Source organism: Erinaceus europaeus, chromosome 6, assembly GCF_950295315.1.
Source record: "Erinaceus europaeus chromosome 6, mEriEur2.1, whole genome shotgun sequence".
Lineage (NCBI taxonomy): Eukaryota > Metazoa > Chordata > Mammalia > Eulipotyphla > Erinaceidae > Erinaceus > Erinaceus europaeus.
In genome coordinates this window covers 50364661-50385868 of record NC_080167.1, presented here as the reverse complement: position 1 = coordinate 50385868, position 21208 = coordinate 50364661, and the positions used below count along the sequence as shown (strand labels likewise).

Below are 21208 nucleotides of genomic sequence, written 5' to 3'. Positions count from 1 at the left end.
TCCCCGGTTCCCACCTGCAGGAGAGAAGCTTCACAAGCAGTAAAGCAGTTTGGCAGGTGTTCCTTTCTTCTCGATCTTTATCACCCTTCTCAATTTATCTCTGTCCTACCAAAATAAATAAATAGAATAGAATTAAAATAAAATAAAATAAAATAACCTTAAGGGGCCAGGTGGTGGCACACCTGGTTGAGCACACACATTACAGTGCGTAAGGATGCAGGTTCAACGCCCTGGTCCCCACCTGCAGGAGGAAAGCTTCACAAGTGTTGGAGCAGGGCTGCAGGTGTCCCTCTGTCTCCCTCACTATCTCCCCCTCCTCTCTCAATTTCTCTCTATCCCTATCCAATAAATAAATTTAAACAAACAAACAAAATAAATTAATTTTAAAAAGAAAGCATAGAGAATGAGCATTGCGGTCCAGGAGATGGCACAGAAGAAAAAGCCTTAGACTCTCAAGCATAAGGTCTAGAGCTTAATCCCTAGCAGTACATGTACCAGAGTGATGTCTGCTTCTTTCTCTCTATCTCTCTCTTCCTATTTTCTTTATGAGTAAATAAATAAAACATTTTTTAAAAAGAAAGAGAGGGAGCATCTGCCATATTTTCATTTTTTGCCACCAGGGTTGTATCTGTGGCTCTGTGCCTGCACCATTCATTCCACCATTCCTGGTGAACTTGCTTTTCTCTTTTTCTAGACAGAGAGGGAGAGAAGGGATACCACAGGAGGCTGGGTGTGGGAAGACCTGAGCACACATATTACAACGTGTAAGGACCCGGGTTCAAGCCCCCGGGTCCTAACCTACAGAAGGAAAGCGTTGCGAGTGGTGAAGCAGGGTGGCAGGTGTCTCTTCTTCTCTATTTCCCCCTTCCCTCTTGATTTCTGGATGATTTCTATACAATAACTAAATATTAGAAAGAGAGAGATACCACTTTGCTACTTGTGAACTTTCACCTGTGAAAAGAACTCCCAAAGTGGTAGCCTAGGGCTTGAACCCAGGACCTTGAGCCTGGGAAAGTGTGTGCTGTATAAGGTGAGCTATCTCTTAGCCCCAGTCACAAAATTTTTAAAGGAAAACTTCTTTTCAAAGCAGGCCCACTGAGTCTCTCATTTCCCAGTCTCTCATTTTCCCAGGTTCTATGGCCTATCCTCTGATGAAATTTGTTAATATGACTCAAACACAGATTCAATAATATCATTTATGTGTAAGGCCCTGGAATCCATCCCTGGCATAAAAAATAATGATGATGTTGGATAAGAAAAGTTAACATGGTAGTCGGGCGGCAGCAAAGCGGGTTAAGCACAAGTGGTGCAAAGCACAAGGACTGGCGTAAGGATGCTGGTTCAAGCCCCCGGCTCCCCACCTGCAGGGGAGTCGCTTCACAGGCAGTGAAGCAGGTCTGCAAGTGTCTCTCTTTCTCTCCCTACTCTGTCTTCCCCTCCCCTCTCCATTTTTTTCTATCCTATCCAACAACGACAACAACAATAATAACTACAACAATAAAACAACAAGGGCAACAAAAAAAGAGAGAATAAATAAAAAAATATTTTAAAAAATGAAAAAAAAAAAAGGAAAGTTAACACAGCAGCAGCACAGCAGTGGATAAAGAAGCTGAACTCTCAAACATGAGCCTAGGCTGGATCTCTGACATACATGTGCCAGAGGGAAGTTCTGGCTCTCACTCCCTATCACTCTTCTCTCATAGAAATAAGTCTGTTGGGGAGTCGGGCGGTAGCGCAGCTGGTTAAGCACAAGTGGCGCAAAGCACAAGGACCAGCATAAGGATCCCGGTTTGAGCCTCTGGCTCCCCACCTGAGGGGAGTTGTTTCACAGGCAGTGAAGCAGGTCTGCAGGTGTCTATCTTTCTCTCCCCTTATCTCTCCATTTCCTTCTGTGTTGTTAAAATTCGTAGGGCTCTTGCTGGCCGGGTAACAGAGACGCGGAGACAACGGCTGGGCAGGGAAGCTGTATTTCTTTATTCAGGAGCAACGATTCATAAACTAAGGCAAACTAATCACCAAACAGAACTCTGCTGTCTCTTTGCGGCGGCACAAGCACTCTCTTTCACTCTCTAACTCTGGAACCCCTGGCGGGGTTCCTTCGGGGCGGGGCCAAGCAGGCCCGTGAAACTAACTGGACTGATCCAATTCTTTTGGTGGGGAAGAACTACCCAATGTAAAGCATACAACACTTCTGTACTATCCAACAACAATGACATCAATAACAACAACAATAATAACTATGATAATAAAACAACAAGAGAAACAAAAAGGAATACATAAATATTAAAAATAAATAAGTTTGTTTTGTTACTAAAGAAAAGTTAATACTAGTCAAAAGAAAAAATGAGGGGGCAGGGGGAAAATCAATTGTATGTCTCAAAGTTTTTCAAAACACAAACTGAATCTTTTTAATATATAGGCTGTGTATTTGATATGCGGACTCTCTCAAAAGCCTAGACCAAGTAGATTAGAAGCATCCAATAGCACAGCTATATACAAGATACTGGATACTGTACAGCAAACCCTAATAAAAGGACTTTCCAAAGTTAACCCAATTACCAAATAATGTGATGATAACATTAACTATTTATTGTCTTTTTGAACCCTAAGACAGCAGGAACCTCACATCTCCACTATAGAGCCCCTACTTCCCCCAGTTCTGGAACCCTTGGATAGGGCCCACTTTCCCGTATGCGTCTCCCAATTCATACCAAATAATATTGCATCCGCTGATCACAACCTAACCAACGCAACGATTGCCACCTCAACATGCTTCACCTCAGACTGTATCCAGAGACTTCACGAGTGGAATGACAACCCTTCAGCTTCATTACTCGGGTGAGACCTTTCCTTTCATAGTATACTCTAATTTCATCTCAGATGGTTCACTTTCTAACAAAGTCCCATAACCTAGATATACACCAGTTTCTGTGAGAGAAAGCTTATGTGCACACGTATCCATAAACTACTGCAAAATATATACCTGAAAGCAGAAGTACACTAGAGTTTGCAGTGAGTACCTCCCTAACACTTCCTCTCCACTATTCCAAGCTTTGGGTCCATGCTTGCTCAACAATTTGTTTGGCTTCGTATGTTAACTCTCTTTTCAATCACCAGGTTCCAGATGCCACCAGGATGCTGGCCAGGCTTCCCTGGATTGAAGACCCCACCAATGTGTCCTGGAGCTCAGCTTCCCCAGAGACCCATCCTACTAGGGAAAGAGACAAGCAGACTGGGAGTATGGACCGACCAGTCAATGCCCATGTTCAGCGGGGAAGCAATTACAGAAGCCAGACCTTCTACCTTCTGCAACCCTCAATGACCCTGGGTCCATGCTCCCAGAGGGATAGAGAATGGGAAAGCTACCATGGGAGGGGGTGGGTTATGGGGATTGGGTGGTGGGAATTGTGTGGAGTTGTACCCCTCCTACCTTATGGTTTTGTTAATTAATCTTTCTTAAAATAAGAAAGAAAGAAAGAAAGAAAGAAAGAAAGAAAGAAAGAAAGAAAGAAAGAAAAAATGAGGGGGCAAGGTGGTAGCGCAGCAGATTAAGCTAGCACATGGTACAAAGTGCAAGGACCAGTGTAAGGATCCCAGTTTGAGCCCCTGGCTCCCCACCTGCAGGGGGGTCACTTCACAAGCAGTGAAGCAGGTCTGCAGGTGTCTATCTTTCTCTCCCCCTCTCTGTCTTCCCCTCCTCTCTCCATTTCTCTCTGTCCTATCCAACAACGACAGCAATAACAACAACAACAATAAACAGCAAGGGCAACAAAAAGAAAAAAAAAACAGCCTCTAGGAGCAGTGGATTTGTAGTGCAGGCAAAAACCCTGGAGACAAAAAGAAAGAAAGAAAGAGAGAGAGAGAGAGAGGAAGGAAGGAAGGAAGGAAGGAAGGAAGGAAGGAAGGAAGGAAGGAAGAAACACAACAAAATGAAGCAGTTATATTAACAGTTTGAGAGCCTGGGAGTGACATACAACAGGCAAGTCATGTAAAGTGTCCACTACCAGCTGTGCAGCAGCAGGGACACTGCTTACCTTGAGCGAGTAATGAGCCCAAGGCAAGAGCTTCTGCCGTGGCCCAGTCTAGCTTGGTTCCATCCAGTACTTTTTCCTTTCTGGACTATGAAATGGAAGGGGGGGGAGAAAAGAAACTTTAGAGGGGTTGGGTGGTGGTGGCCCTGGTTAAGTGCATGTGTTATCATGCACAAGGACCAGGGTTCAAGCCCCTAGTCCCCACCTGCAGAGGGAAAGCTTCATAAGAGGTGAAACAAGGGAGTTGGGTGGTAGCTCAGTGGGTAAGCGCACGTGGCACAAAGCACAAGGACTGGCGAAAGGATCCCGGTTCAAGCCCCCGGCTCCCCACCTGCAGGGTGGGTCACTTCACAGATGGTGAAGCAGGTCTGCAGGTGTCTGTCTTTCTCTCCCCCTCTCTGTCTTCCCCCCCCTCTCCATTTCTCTCTGTCCTACCCAACAATGACGACATCAATAACAGCGATAATAATAACCACAACAATGATAAAACAACAGGGTAACAAAAGGGAAAAAATGGCCTCTAGGAGCAATGGATTCGTGGTGCAGGCACCAAGCCCCAGCAATAGTCCTGGAGGCAAAAACAAAAACAAAACAAAACAAAAAAGAGGTGAAACAATGCTGCAGGTGTCTCTCTCCCTCTCACTCTCTCTCCTTCTCTATATACCCCTTCCCTTCCAATTTCTCTTTGTCCTATCAAATAAAATAAAGTTTAAATTATTTTTAAAAAAAAACTTGACAGAGTTCATGTACTTTCTCACACTGATTTCAAATAATGAAATCTCGTAAGGCATCAAAACTTTAAGCATGGGGGTGCACCCAGTTGAGTACATACATTACCATGCACAAGGACCTGAGTTCAAGCTCCTAGTCCCCGTGTATGTGGGGGGGGGGAGTGGGGTGCTTCATGAACAGTGAAGCAGTACTGCAAGTATCTGACCTTCTCCTCTTTCTCTATCTCTTTCTGTCTCTCAGTCTCTAGTTAAAAAAAAAAAAAAGGCCACTCTGAGAATGGAATCATACAGGCACTGAACCTCAGCGATAACCCTGGTGACAAAAATATATATGAAAAAACTATAGTGGAATAGAACCAAATCTGAAGGTTCAGGAAGCAATACCAGCACCTGAGAGTAATTACATGACATTTTAAGACAGTTAGTGCACTTATGCATTCAGGTTGGTGCTTTCCCTGGGCGGGTCTAAGCGAGGGGAGATGGTGTTAGGGAGGACACAAGGACTGGATGAGGAATAATCAACTATCCAGCTGGATGGAAGGTAAATAGACATCTTCAACAATCTCTAAACCCATCTGTAATAACAACTCAAATGAAGCTAGCAGCCAGGGAGATGGTGCAGTGAGTAGGGCAGAGGACTTATCAGCACGAGGTCCTGAGTTTGATCCCTGGCAGTGTATAGCACCTCCTCCTTTCACAATTCAGCTCAAGGGCCTGGAAAAAACCCACCTGGTACAGGGCACACCTTACCACCCATACAATACCAGGTTTGAGCCCTGGCATCACATGGAAGCACTAAGCACAGTATCAGGAGAGCTCTGTAGCTGGTGGAACAACGCTGTGTTGTCTCTCCTCCAGCCCCTTTCTCATTCTCTCTGTCTCTCTCTCAGGAATAAAGACTAAAGCCCTGGACCAGAAAGGTGTTGTGCATACTGGAGGTGCTGAGCAGAGCCACATTAAAGTGAGAAGGGCACAGAGGAAGCAGAGCAGGCAACACCCTCACCTGGGCGTGCATCTTCAGAAGGTGGCTGTGCATCTGGACCTCCTCAGGCACTTCCACAGACTTGACACCCACGAAGCGCAGCAGGTCCAGGGGCACACCTGTCTGCCAGGTGGTGATACATGCGGCCGGCTGTACCAAGCCCTGCCAGTGGGCTTGCAGGTGGGTAGCAGGGGGGCTATACTGGTCCATGTTCACCAGGTGGCCATTCAGCTTGGCACAGTAGGAGGCTTTGATTTCTGACACCTCCTCCTGGGTCGTAAGGCCTTTGGCCATGAGGTGCTCGGCATAAGTGTCTGGGATACTCTTTCTGGCTCTGTTCCAGAAAGGGGAGAAGGTCAGCCTAAGAGAGGCAGAGTCATTGTTGCATGCAAGGGGGGGGGGAGGGTCTCGGTTTTAAACAGGGGTAGTGGCACAGCACTATGAATGCACTGAATGCCACCCAGTTGCTCACCTGAACAGAGCCCAGGGACTGAGAAGATGGTTTAGCAGGTGGGGTATGTGCTCTGCTGTGCACATGGCCCAGGTGTGAGCCCTGGCACCAAATGAGAGGTGGATGTTTTGGTGAAAGGCTACCTCTGTTTCTCTCTGTCTCTCTCACTCTGTAAAAGTTAGCCCAGGAGTGGGAAAATCATGCATGGGTAAAGCTTTGGCTTGGAAAAATAAAAAAGAAAGAGAAAGAAGGGAAGAAAGGAAAGAAAATGATCCATACTGAGACTTAGGAGGTGGCTCAGTGGGTAAAACACAAGCCTCCTCCTCATGATGTCCCTGACTCAACCCCTGGCGCTTGATGAGAGCATAATGGACAACATCAGTGGAGCTCTATGAATGGTGGAGCAGTGCTTTGATGTGTCTCCCTTTCTGTCTCTACTCTTTTTTCCTCTCTCCTTTTTTTTTTTTTTGTTGTCTATTTTTGCTACTTTTTTATGTCAAGAGGGTTATTACTGGGGCTCAGTATCTGTACAAAAAATTCATCACTCTTGGCAGCCACTTTTTTTTCCTTTCTTTTAAGGGGACGATAGAGAGGATAAGAGAAAGAGGTATGTCAGGGGCAAGGTGGTCACAAACCAGTTGAGCATTCATATTACGATGCAAAAGGATCTGGGTCCAAGCACACATAATCCCTACCTGAGTGGAGGGGGGGGGTTAAAGTTTTGTGAGTGTTGAAACAGTGATACAGTTCTCTCTCTCTTTCTCTCTTGCTCTCTTTCTCTCTCCCTCTTCTTTTCTCTTTCTCCTTTCTCCCCTGTCTCTCTTGATTTTCTGTCTCACTCAAATAAAATAAATATTAAAAGGAGAGACATCTGCAGCATTGCTTCACTACTTATGAAGTTTCCCTACTGCAGGTGGGGAGCAGAGACTGGAACTTCAGCCCTTGCACATGTTACTATGCTCACTCTACCAGGCATGGACCCGTGGAGAGCTTGAGAAGTGAAGTCGGGGCCTCCCATTTCTGAGTCATCGATATCCTACTCAGAAACTTCAGGCAAGGCTCTGCCTATCTCCTCCTCAGTCTACCACCAGCTAAGCTAAGCAGGGCATTTAGTCACCCTTTTCTCTATCCACTCACTGAGGAGACATGGAGAGACTGAGATGTAAGGGGAGACTGTTCCAAGAGTCACAGGTGGCCATCCACCCATGCCAAGGACTGTCTCAACTTTATTTATTTATTTATTGATAGAGACAGCCAGAAATCAAGAGGGAACTCAAACCCAGGTCCTTGTGCATTGTAACATGTGCACTCAACCAAGTGTGTGACCACCTGGCCCTGTCTCAACTTTAGCATCAAAAGGATCCCATCCCAGGTGTATTGGGAAAGTTGGTCACATTATCTGATTCTATCTTTTATCTTTTATATATTTTTATTTATTTATTTTCCCTTTAGTTGCCCTTGTTTTTTCATTGTTGTTGTAGTTATTATTGTTGTTGCTTTTGATGTCATCGTTGTTGAATAGGACAGAGAAAAATGGAAAGAGGAGGGGAAGACAGAGAGGGGGAGAGAAAGACACCTGCAGACCTGTTTCACCGCCTGTGAAGCAACTCCACTGCAGGTGGGGAGCCAGGGGCTTGAAACGGGATCCTTATACCAGTCCTTGTGCTTTGTGCCATGTGCGCTTAACCCACTGCGCTACCGCCTGACTTCCTATCTTTTAGCTTTTTTTTTATTCCCTTTTTGTTGCCCTTGTTGTTTTATTGTTGTAGTTATTATTGTTGTCTGTCTTTGTTGTTGGATAGAACAGAGAGAAATGGAGAGAGGAGGGGAAGATAGAGAGGGGGAGAGAAAGATAGACACCTGCAGACCTGCTTCACCGCCTGTGAAGAGACTCCCCTGCAGGTGGGGAGCCAAGGGCCTGAACCAGGATCCTTCTGCCGGTCCTTGGGTTTTGTGCCACATGCACTTAACTTGCTGTGCTACCGCCCGACTCCCTCTTTTATCTTTTTTTTTTTTTTTTAAATATTTATTTTATTTATTTATTCCCTTTTGTTGCCCTTGTTGTTTTATTGTTGTAGTTATTATTGTTGTTGTCATTGTTGGATAGGACAGAGAGAAATGGAGAGAGGGAGGGGAAGACAGAGAGGAGGAGAGAAAGATAGACACCTGCAGACCTGCTTCACCACCTGTGAAGCGACTCCCCTGCAGGTGGGGAGCCGGGGTTCGAACCGGGATCCTTATGCCGGTCCTTGTGCTTTGCGCCACCTGCGCTTAGCCCGCTGCACTACAGCCCGACTCCCTCTTTTATCTTTTTTATAAGCAGTTTTTAATTTTTTTCTTCATTTATTTCATAAGAGAGAAAGAAACAGAGAGGGGAAGGAAGATAAACAGACACTTACAGCCCTGCTACACCACTGGTGAAGTTTACCCCTGCAGATGGGAGGACTAGGGGATTGATTTCATTATTTATTGTGTTTGTATGTATGTACGTATGTATGTATGCATGTTATATATGTATGTATGCATGTTACCAGAGCACTGCTCTGCTCTGGCTTAACAGTTATGCTGGGTACTGAACCTGGGACTTTGGAGCCTCAGGCATGAAAGTCTTTTGCAGAACCACTGTGCTATCTTCCCCTAGCTGGCTGTGCTATTTGAGAGGTTCTAATAAGAAAAAGAAAGTGAGGGCCAAACTAGAAGCGGTCTCAGACTGATGTTCTCTCAGACTGATGTTCGGGTGTACCTGATGATTTTGTACATGGCAGGGTTAGTGAAGAAGGGCTCGTCCAGTTCATTGTGGCCCCACTGCCTGTAGCACAACAAGTCCACGATCACATCCTTTCGGAACTGGCGTTGGTATTCAAAAGCCAAGCGGGTGGCACGGAGCACCTCCTCTGGGCTGTCCCCATTGACGTGGATGACGGCGCAGCCCACCAACTTCCCTGGAGTGCAGAAGACCAGGAGGGACTGTTAACCACAGAAGATGGAGCTCACCTCCAAGTCCAGTCTCTGGCTGGGGAGACAGCCCACATCCTGGAAAGTAGTTTGCCTTAATGATTAAAAACCTACATTTGGACTACTGGGGAAACAACATAATCTGTTATACAGAAGACTTTCATGCCTGAGGCTCTGAGGTCCCAGGTTCAATCCCCAGTACTAGATTGAGTGGAATAGTGCTCTGTCCTCTCTCTCTCTGTATTTTTCATTCTGTTTCTATCTTTCATTAATAAATAAATAAAACCTATGCTTGGGAAGCTGGGGCAATTGTTCAACTGGTAAAGCACTTTCATGCCTGAGGTTCCCAGTTGAGTTTCTGGCATCTCACATGCTAGAGCGGTTCTCTGGCTTCTCTCTTCCTTCTTTCTCTCTTTCTTTCTCTCCCTCTCTCTCTCTCTCTCTCTCCTTTTGCTTGATGTCCTTCTCTCTGCCTCAGGTGGCATTCTCTCTCTGTTATGTAATAAAATAAAAACATAAATCTTAAAAAGCTTTTTTTTTGTTGTTGTCTCCAGGGTTATTGCTGGGACTCGGTGCCTACACTACAAATCCACTGCTCCTGGAGGCCATTTTACCCATTTTTGTTGCCCTTGTTGTTATTTTTATTGTTGCCACTACTGTTGTTGCTGCTGGATAAGACAGAGAGAAACTGAGAGAGAGGGGAAGACAGAGAGGGGGAAAGTAATATAGACACCTGCAGACCTGCTTCACTGCCCATGAAATGACTCGCCTGCAAAAAAACTTTTAAGGGAGTTGGGTAGTAGCGCAGTGGGTTAAGCGCACATGTCACAAAGTGCAAGGACCGGTGTAAGGATCCCGGTTACAACCCCTGGCTCCACACCTGCAGGAAAGTTGTTTCACAGGCGGTGAAGCAGGTCTGCAGTGTCTATCTTTCTCTCCCCCTCTCTGTCTTCCCCTCCTCTCTCCGTTTCTCTCTGTCCTATCCAACAACAACGACATCAATAACAACAACAACTACAGCAACAATAAAAAAAGACAAGGGCAACAAAAGGGAAAATAAATAAATAAAATTTTTAAAAAAGCTTTTAAAAAGAACCTACACTTGGGGGACTGTGAGAAGCTCAGTGTTAGAGCACAGAACATGCATGCTTGAGGGCCTAGGGTAATAGAAAAGGAGATAGAGAGACACCTGCATCCCTGCTTCACCACTTGCAAAGCTTTCCTCCTGCAGGTGGGTGCAGGTTCAATCTCTGGCACCACCTTTTTTAAGCCAGAGCTGAGCAGCGTCCTGGTCTCTCTCATAATAATAATGTAAATTAATCTTAAGAAAAAATGGTTTGAGGGGCCAGGTGTGGCGCACCTGGTTGAGAGCACATGTCTCAGTGCACAAGGACCCAGGTTTCAGCCCCCGGTCCTCTTTTGCAGGTAGAAAGCTTCATGAGTGGTGAAGCAGAGCTGCAGGTGTCTCTCTCTTTTTTTAAAAAAATCTTTTTTCTTTTTGGATAAGATAGAAAGAAATTGAGAGAGGAGGGAGACAGAGAAGGAGAGAAAAAGACAGACACCTGCAGATCTGCTTCACCACTTGTGAAGCAACCCCCCTGAAGGTAGGGAGCCGGGGGGGTTGCACCAAGATCCTTGAACGAGTACTTGCGCTTTGTACTATGTGAGCTTAACCCGTTGTGTCACCACCAAATGCCCATAGCTGTCTCTCTCTATTTCTCCCTACTCTCTCAATTTTTGGCTCTCCAATAAATAAAGATAATTTTAAAAATCCTTTCAAAACATAATAAATAAATAAAAAGAAAAATATGTGGGGAGGTAGCGCAGCAGTAGAGTTAAAGATTGCAAGCACAAGGTCTTGATTTTTTCTTTTCTTTTGCTTTATTTATTTATTGCCACTGGGGCTTTGAGCCTGTACAACTACTAGGAGCCTTTCTTTCTCCATATAGAGGATGAGAGGGAAAGAGATCGAAACAGCAAAAAAGGAGGGAAATCACAGCACTGCTCAACTGCTTGTGAAGTTTTTTCTTTGCTTGCTGCTTACACATGGTGGACAGGAGCTCAGAACCCAGGCCCTTAAGCATAGCAAAGTGTATGTTCTACCAGATGAACTGTCTCCCAGGTCATAAGTTTAACCCCCTCTATGCTCTACTTCTTTCTCACTCTCCCACTCAATCTCTTATTTTTTATGATATATATATATATATATATATATATATATATATATATAGTTTTCTTATTGGACAGTCAGAAATTGAGAGGGAAGGTGATGATAGAGAGGGAGAGAGACACCTATAGCCTTACTTCACCACTTGCAAAGCTTTCCCCCTACAGGTAGGGACCAGGGGCTCGAACCCAGGTCCTTGAGCATTGTTAACATGTGTGCTCAACCAGGTGTGCCACCACCTGGCCCTTCAATCTCTTATTAGTAAATAAATCCGATTTGTGTCATTTTGATTGGGTGCTGAATGGCTCACAGTACTGTTGTTGACACATGGGTACTGTTTCTTGTCTCCTCAGGAAAGGGCTCTACAGAACACTGTCCCCTACACCCCAGCTTAGTTCCTTTTCCATCATCATGCACCAGGACCCCAAGGTTCTCTCCACTCCTTACTTCTCCCTCCTTCCCAAGAGTCTTTTGCTTTGCTGCAATAATAAATAAATCCTTAAAAAGGGCCTGCAGTGGCACACTGGGTTAAGTGCAAGGACCGCCGTAAGGATCCCAGTTTGAGCCCCTGCTCCTCACCTGCACGGAGGGGAGGGGTCACTTCATAGGCAGTGAAACAGGCCTGCAGGTGTCTATCTTTCTCTCTCCCTCTCTGTCTTCCCTTCCTCTCTCAATTTCTCTGTCCTATCCAACAACAAGTACAAAAGCAATGGTAACAACAACAAGGGCAACAAAATGGGAAAAATGGCCTCCAAGAGCAGTGAATTCGTAGTGCAGGCACTGAGCCCCAGGAGGAAAAAAAAAAAAAAAGGAAAAAAATGGCCACCAAGAGCAGTGGATTCATAATGCAAGCACTGAGCCCCAGTGATAATCCTGGAAGCAATATATATATATATATGAATCCCTAGTCTAATTGAGTTCAAACTTCCAATTTCTCATCTGACCTGAGTAAGGTTCTGCATCTTTGTCTCCTAGTCTATAACACTGGGGTATAGTTCCCACTTCTTCGTGAATCTAATTGAGTTAATGCACATTAAGTGAGAAACACTGCATGGTAGAGTGATCAGTGCCTATTCATTATTGTTTCTGTTTCATTATTGTTGTGGTTTGCCCTCCCGTGTGCATTATTCTTTTTTTTTTTTTTTTTGCCTCCAGGGTTATTGCTGGGGGCGAATCCACTGCTCCTGGAGGCTATTTTTGTCCTTTTGTTGCCCTCGCTGTTTTAGCATTGTTGTGGTTATAATTGTTGTTATTGATGTCACCCTAACAAGAGGAGGAGAGAGAGAGAGAGAGAGAGAGAGAGATCCTAGAATGTACTTGTAGTAGTTGTATCAAACCAACCAGGAAAGTTCACTGAGCCCCTAACGGTAGCCAGGCCAAGCTCAGTGTGTAAAGACCAGTTGAATCATTCCTGCTCTCTGCAATTATTCTAATCCTGTAAAATGAGGAATGGGCAAGAAAAACCTGCCTATCTGAATGCTATCAATTCCCATAGGTTAAAACAGGCTGACCATGCCTCGTTACATCTGCTCTATCACCATGCCCCCTAGCCAAAGGTGGAACATCTTTTTGATAAAGATCTCAGGTATTCCAAGTCTAACAACTCTAAACACAATTACTCGATTAATACATTACCTGATTAATTACTGTATTAGCTACTTGACTAATGCATTAACTGCACTGGTCTCTGGTTCCCACCAGATTGTCCATCTTAATACCTGGAATAACTGATATTATACTTCTAAATGCTGCTCTTATTTCTGGGATTTAAAGATCATGCTCAGACTTTTAGAGGAATGTCAACTCGACAGCGCTCTTGGTGCTGACTGGTCATATCTGAACCAAAATTAAAATGGGTAGTGCCCAGTGGAGCACACGCCTCACCACCTGTGAGGTCCTGGGTCCACATTCCAGAACCACAGTGAGTACTGTGGACAGCAGGTGGGGAGCTTCTTGGAGGGTGGAGTGTTGCTGTGCTTCTCTTCCCTTGCCCTCCCCCTTCCCTCCCCTCCCCTCCCTTTCCCTTCCCTTCCCTTCCCCTCCCCTTCTCTTCCCCTCCTCTCTTCTCTTCTCCCCTCCCCTCCTCTTCTCTTCAGTATCACTCCCTCCTCCTCTTCTCTTTCAAATAAAAGATTAAATATATTGGCCCCAGAAGGCTGCTCAGGGGTGGTATCAATAATGCATGAGGTCCTGAGCTCATTCCCTTGCATAACATATATATAAAATATATATATTACAAAGAGGTAAGTAGTGAGGCTCACTATTCTGAGCAAACTAGAACTTTCTCTAGGATCCTCTGTCTGGTCCAGGGAACAGAGTGCCCCCTGTGTCACCTACCGATGTCACTGCTGTATAAAGAAGACCTTCCCCTTTCTGCTGGGGTGGTGTAGCCCAGCTGGTTATTGACAATCAGATGGATGCTCCCCCCAATTCTGAAATGTGGGAGATTAGAGAGAGTGAAGGTCTCTGGAACAATCCCTTGACCACAGAAAGAAGCGTCACCATGAACCTAAACCGGAGGTGAGAGGGAGAAAATTGAAAAAGTTACATTTTGGTCTTAGAACACATGGTTTTCAAATGATAATAGAAAGGAAAGCATAGTGGGGGTTGTATTGTTAAATGGGAAACTGGGGAATGTTATGCATGAACAAACTATTGTATTTACTGTTGAATGTAAAACATTAATTCCCCAATAAAGAAATAAATTAAAAAGAAAGAAAGAAAAGCAACCACTCCTGCATCAACTCCCTCCTAAAATTTTCTGGCTTCAGAGTATTCTGGAACAGTTTAATAGATCTCAAGAAGCTTTATCCTTTTAATACAGGATCAGGGTATGAACTAAGAAAGAGTCTTACACAGGTATAATGCCACTGAGCAGTCTTCTTGGTCCAATTTTTACATTTTAAGTACTTCAGAGAGCTGGGGATAGACACCACAGCACCGCTCCACCATCCATGGAGTTCCCTTTGGTGCTATCTATGGTGTTCCCATGTGGTGCTGGGGTCTAAACCCTACAAGGCATATACTCTACTGGCTGATCTATCTCCTGAGTCCCTCAAGCAGCCTCCAAAGAGACTAGATCAGTTGTTTTCCTGTTGTAGCCACCACCATATGACCAGCTTCACCCCTAATCCATGCAATCACCTAAACCCAAGCAAAGACTCTACAGTTAGTACACAGAGCAGCACAGAAGGAAGGTCTAACAGTTCTAATAAAGGGCTAACCAGCTCTGACAAAGCTTCCATGAAAGCAGCCTGCAAGACACAAGAAGTGTACAGTTTGTAAATCTTCTTTCTCAGTCATCTTACTCCCTCTAAAAGAAACTACATGTAGGGCCTAGGGAGAGAGAGAGTATAATGGTTATGCAAATAACTTTGTCTGAGACTCAGAGGTCCCAGGTTCAGTCCTTGGCACCAACATGAGTCATAATTGAGCAGTGCTCTGGTAAAGAATTGCATATAGTTTACATCACCTAACCCTACTCGGTGTGCTATGGATCAAATAGAGGGGGTGAGGGGCCAGGTGGTGGCACATACGTTGTCATACATGTTACCATGTACAAATTACCAGACTTAAGCCCCCAGTCTCCACCTGTAGTAGGGACTTCATAAGCAAGGTGATAGAACATTGCTGTGTTTATCCATCTCTCCCTCTCTCTCTCTCTCTTCCACCCTCCCTCTCCCTCTTTATGTCTTTTCTGTCTCTCACCTCTATCAATAAAAAAATAATAATAAAAGTGGAGTCGGGCGGTAGCGCAGTGGGTTAAACGCCAAGCCCACATGGCGCGAAGCACAAGGACCTGTGTAAGGATCCCTGTTTGAGTACCCGGCTCCCCATCCACAGGGGCGTCCCTTCACAGGTAGTGAAGCAGGTCCGCAGGTGTCTGTCCTTCTCTCGCCCTCTCTGTCTTCCCCTCCTCTCTCCATTTCTCTCTGTCCTATCCAACAACGACGACATCAGTGATAACAACAATAACTACAACAACAATAAAAAAACAAGGGCAACAAAAGGGAAAATAAATAAATAAAAAATTTTTTAAAAGGCAGTTGGGGTGTAGCACAGCAGGTTAAGTGCAGGTGGTACAAAGCTCAAGGACCGGTGTAAGGATCCCGGTTCGAGCCCCTGGCTCCCCACCTGCAGGGGAGTCAATTCACAAGCGATGAAGCAGGTCTGCAGGTGTCTGTTTTTCTCTTCCCCCTCTCTGTCTTCCTCTCCCATTTCTCTCTGTCCTATCCAACAATGACAACAATAATAATAACTATAAAAATAAAACAACAAGGGCAACAAAAGGGAAGAAATAAATGTAATAAATAAATAAATAAGTAAATGGAAGAGAAAGGGAAAAAAATGTCTTCCAGGAACAGTGGAGACATGCAGGCACCAAGCCCCAGCAATAAACCTGGTGGAAATACATAAATAAATAAATTTTAGAGGGGTTTTGGCAACAGGACAGAGGAAAAAAGTTTAGCATAAAAAAAAAAAAGTTTAGCATACATTAAGCTTTAAAAGGGGACTTTGGGGGGTCAGCCAGTAGCAGAGCGGGTTAGATGCATGTGGCACGAAGTGCAAGGACTGGCGTAAGGATCTTGATTCAAGCTCCTGGCTCCCCACCTGTGGGGGGGGGGTCACTTCACAAGTGGTAAAGCAGGTCTGCAGGTGTCTATCTTTGTCTTCCCCTCTGTCTACATTTCTCTCTATCCTGTCCAACAACAACATCATCAGTGACAACAACAATAATAACTACAACAATGATAAAAACAACAAGGGCAAAGAAAGGGAAAAATGGCCTCCAGGAGCAATAGATTTGTGGTGCAGGCACCGAGCTCCAGCGATAACCCTGGAGGCAAAAGAGGGGGCGGTAGTGCAGCAGGTTAAGCACACATGGCGCAAAGTACAAGGACCAGCACAGGTACCCTGGTTTGGCCCCCGGCTCGCCACCTGCAGGGGGGTCGCTTCACAAGTGGTGAAGCAGGTCTGCAGGTGTCTATTTTCTCTCTCCCTCTCTGCCTTCCACTCCTCTCTCTATTTCTCTCTGTCCTATCCAACAACGACAATAGCAATGGCAACAATAACAAAAGTGGCAAGGGCAACAACGAGGGCAACAAAAAGGGAAAAAATGGCCTCCAGGCGCAGTGAATTCGTAGTGCAGGTACTGAGCCCCAGTGATAACCCTGGAGGCAAATAAAAAAGGGGTGGGGGATTTTGAGGAGCCACCAGCATTTTATTATGGAGCCTGTCTAAAATGTGCTCTTCTCAGAAGAAAGAAATGGCATCATTCTGACCAAGGCATTGGGGGAAGGTGATTTACAAGGCAGATCTAAGTCCTTTGCAAAAGTAGGATAGGAGCTTGATGGTACCATATGTGTACTAGCTCTTCACTTTATAAAGCCAGTGGAAATTATATTATATTATATTATATTATATTATATTATATTATATTATATTACATTACATTACATTATATTACATTACATTATATTCTAATATAATGCTCTCATCCCAAAAGTGCTCCTTTTCCCAAGAAATCTGAAGCCATCGTCATCATCCAAACTCAGTAGTGAGGTCTGAGAGGTAGCACGGTGTTAGAGCTTTGGACTTGTAAGCATAAGGTTCCAAGTTCAACTCCTGGCACCCCCAACACAGCATATGCCAGACTACTACTCTGGTCTCTCTCTAGCCACCCTTTTATCTATCATGAGATAAGTAAAAATTAATTCTTGCTTTGTCATCATCAGAGCTTTAACCCTCTGGGCTACTAAAATATTTTTATTTTAATGGGGGGATCAGAACACTGCTAAGCTTTGGCTTATTGGTATGCTAGGGACTGAACCTGGCAAAGCCTCAGATATGAATTCTTTTGTATAACCATGTTGTCTCCTCTGCCCTGGGCTGACTTTTTCATATAGAAAAAGGATCAGAGGGGGCCAGGCAGTGGCACACCTAGTTAAGCACACATATCAAGCCCCACTCCCCACCTGCAGGGGGGACATTTCACAGGGGGCAAAGCAGTTCTGCACATATCTAGCTTTCTCTCTCCCTCTCTGTCTCCCTTCCCTCCTCAATTTATTTCTGTCCTGTCAAATAGAAATAGAGAGAGAGAAAAAAAAGAAAGAAAGAGAGAGAGAGAGAGAGAAAAAAAGAAAGAAAAAAAGAAAGAAAGAAAGAAAGAAAGAAAGAAAGAAAGAAAGAAAGATGGCTGCCAGGAGCAGTAGATTTGTGGTGCTGGCATCAAGCCCCAGAGACAGCCCTGGTGGTTAAAAAAAAAAAAAAAAAGGGTCTAAAAAGCCCTAACTTAAAAAATGGAACTTTCTGGGCCTGGCAGTGGTGCACCTGGCTGGGTGTACATATTAACATGTGCAAGGACTTGAGTTCAAGTTCCCACTCCCCATCTGCAGAAGGGAAGCTTCACAAGCAGTGAAGCAGGTCTGCAGATGTCTCTGTCCCTTCCCCCACCCCACACAATTTTTTTCTGCCTTATCAAATAAAAAAAATAAAAAATAAAACTGGACCTCCTCTCTGGCATTTTTGTAGCCACCTGAAATCTTCTTTCCCAGTGTCATCAGTGTCTGCAAAGTACCCCATGTGGGCAGCCCTGCCAACCTCTCCCCTCCCCCCTCCCCCCTCTCTTCGTGCAGCTCCAGGCACCTGTAAGCAGATGACTCTGTCCCCAGGCCGCGCAGAGCTTTCCGCTGAATAGTCCCCCTCCTGACGGGACTGCTGCCTCCCTCGAGTCTTCCCCACAGCCACAGGGTTCACGGCCTCCAGGTGCGAGGGGTTAGGCAGCATTGTCACATGGAGCGGCTGGTGTGCCCCGAAGTCCAGGTCCACTGAGGAGGTCAGGTGAGACAGGACATCGCCCGTGGCCAAGACGTTTTCTGGAAATTCACTTAAGCCTCGCATTTTTCGGAACATCAGCTATGGTGAAAAGATAAATCATTCAAACTTCTTCCAACAAGAAGGAGGCTGGGGGAGAGGTGGTGAGTTTTTAAATCACACACACACACACACACACACACACACACACACAATGGGTACTGTGTATTTCTCACTAACACAAATAATACAGTCATTTTTGCACCGTTGAGTAATACTTTGGGATATTTTAGCAATGCTGCTCTTGGTTTAGGAATTTCTGCATGCATTGAAGTGTGCACTTTTGGTCTATGTATTTCTTTTTTTTATTATTGTTGTAGTTAGTTATTATTGTTGTTATTATTGATGTGTCATTGTTAGGACAGAGAGAAATCAAGAGAGGAGAAAACAGAGGGGGAGAGAAAGACACCTGAAGACTTGCTTCACTGCCTGTGAAGTGAGACTCCCCTGCAGGTCGGAAGCCAGGGGGTCTATCTAGTTTTTTTTTTTTTAATTAATTAATTAATTTTTTTTGTCTATTTAGTTCTTAAGAAAACCAGAAGTAGGAGATTGGGTGGTAGTGCGGTAGTGCAGCAGATTAAGCACACATTGCAAGAAGCACAAGAACAGGCATGAGGATCCCAGTTCGAGCCCCCGGCTCCTCACCTGCAGGGGTTCGCTTTACAAGCAGTGAAGCAGGTCTGCAGGTGTCTATCTTCCTCTCCCCCTTTCTTTTTTTAAATTTTTTAATTTTTTTTCCTCTCCCCCTTTCTGTCTTCCCCTCCTCTCTCCATTTCTCTCTGTCCTATCCAACAACAACAACATCAATAACAACAACAATAAATAACAAGGGCAACAAGAGGAAAAAAATAGTCTCCAGGAGCAGTGGATTCTTAGTGCAGGCACCGAGCCCCAGCAATAACCCTGGAGGCAAAAAGAAAGAAAGAAAGAAAGAAAGAAAGAAAGAAAGAAAGAAAGAAAGAAAGAAAGAAAGAAGGAAGGAAGGAAGGAAGGAAGGAAGGAAGGAAGGAAGAAAGAAGAAAGAAAGAAAGAAAGAAAGAAAGAAAGAAAGAAAGAAAGAAAGAAAGAAAAGAAAACCAGAAGTAACACAATGGATAAAGCACTGGACTTTCGAATGTGAGGTTCTTAGTTGGATATCTGGTATCATATTGCCAGAGTGATGCTCTGGTTCTTTCTCTTATTCTCTCTCCATCTTTCTCTCATTAAATAACAAATAAATAAATCTTTTAAAATAAATGCTGAAGTTTTTTAACCTGAGACCTCGGGCATGCATAGCCACTTTTAGCTCCTGTGTCCTAAAATAATTTTTTTAAATATTTATTTATTCATTTCCCTTTTGTTGCCCTTGTTGTTGTAGTTATTATTGTTGTTGTTATTGATGTCATCGTTGTTAGATAGGACAGAGAGAAATGGAGAGAGGAAGAGAAGACAGAGAGGGGGAGAGAAAGATAGATACCTGCAAACCTGCTTCACCGCCTGTGAAGCGACTCCCCTGCAGGTGGGGAGCCAGGGGCTTGAACTGGGATCCTTTTGCCAGTTCTTGAGTTTTGTGCCACCTGCGCTTAACCCTCTGAGCTACTGCCCACTCCCAAAGTAAATCTTTTTTAAGAAGCTGATTATCAGTGTCTGCAGCAGAAAGAATGAGGGGATGAGTAACAGTGTCAAAGCCTGGTGCCAGATATAACACCGCATTCATGTTCAAACAGTTTTACAGCTAAGACATGCTGCCACATGGTCTGTCCATTCTGCCTGACTCTAAAAGGCTCTGTAACACTTGTAATTATGTCTTATTGCCTGGCTTGAAATAACAGTGAAACACAATCTTAGTAAGTAGTAAGTCTCAGCCAGTCAGAGGTGCAGCAGTAGTGTACAGGATTTGTACTCTAGAGATCCAAGCTTTGCTCCCCAGCACCATCACATGCCAGAGCTAAGCAGTTAAACAATAACAATAATATTAAGTTTCTGATGTTCCTGACATGAAATCTTCACTCCTGACTTTCAAGTCTTTTGAGAAACAGAGCAGCTGAGCTGAACCAAAAGTAAGGCAAAGACCCAATTACCTATTAAACCACTCACTTTAGATCTCTCTCAAGATAACTATGTATTATTACTTCAGCTACAAAAATATACTAAAATCACTATTATGTAGTATAAGTTCTACAACTCTGGAGAAGGGCAAAATAACTCCTTGGAAAGTCACATTACATAAAATTGCACAGACTTCTGTGCTCCTTTGTATTAAATAAGAAAAATGGAGGAAAGGCTGGCAGGCAGTGCATCCAGGAAAGTGTGCACCTCTCCAGGGTTTTGCCCTAGCACACCATGACAACACCATGGCTTTGGGGAGCTCTATGAGTGGTAGAATGGTGCTAGTGTTGTCTTATCCTCTCTCCTTCTTTCTTAAATAAAAAAAAGAAAAAGAAAGTCACCCAGGTACAGTGGAATCACATATGTTAATGGCACCACAAAAGAAATACAAAAAGGGGATTCAGGTGGTAGTGCAGCGGGTTAAGTGCAGGCAGTACAGAGCGCAAGGACTGGAGTGAGGATCCCAGTTCAAGCCCCCAGCTCCCCACCTGCAGGGGAGTCACTTCACAGGCAATGATGCAGGTCTGCAGGTGTCTATCTTTCTCTCCCCCCTCTGTCTTTCCCTCCTCTCTCTATTTCTCTCTGTCCTATCCAACAACATCAATAATAACTACAACAATAAAACAACAATGGCAACAAAAGGGAATAAATAAATAAATAAATATTTTTTAAAGTACTACAAAAAGAAAAATGGGGGTTAAAAGATAGCTTGCTCATTGGGCAGTGGAGATGACATATGGTTATGCAAACAGACTCCCATACCTGAGGTTCGAAGGTCCCAGGTTCAATCCCTTGCATCACCATAAGCCAGAGCTGTGCTCTGGTTAAAAAAAAAAAAAAAAAAAAAGAGGTGCCAGGTTGGGCACACATGTTACAGTGCACAAGGACCCAGGTTCAAGCCTCTGGTCCCCACCTGCAGGGAGAAAGCTT

General features: G+C 44.5%; 1 protein-coding gene across 1 annotated transcript in view; it reads right to left on the bottom strand.

The window, feature by feature from the left end:
* The window catches only part of DHTKD1 (dehydrogenase E1 and transketolase domain containing 1), a 71588-nt gene that overhangs the window by 29368 nt on the left and 21012 nt on the right, over nucleotides 1-21208 (bottom strand). The window contains exons 5-9 of the mRNA XM_007524620.3: nucleotides 17963-18232; nucleotides 13655-13826; nucleotides 8939-9137; nucleotides 5766-6078; nucleotides 4035-4119 (exon numbers count right to left, since the gene is read on the bottom strand). Coding sequence (XP_007524682.1) covers nucleotides 4035-4119; nucleotides 5766-6078; nucleotides 8939-9137; nucleotides 13655-13826; nucleotides 17963-18232 — 1039 coding nt within the window. The remainder of the gene's footprint in view (nucleotides 1-4034; nucleotides 4120-5765; nucleotides 6079-8938; nucleotides 9138-13654; nucleotides 13827-17962; nucleotides 18233-21208) is intronic.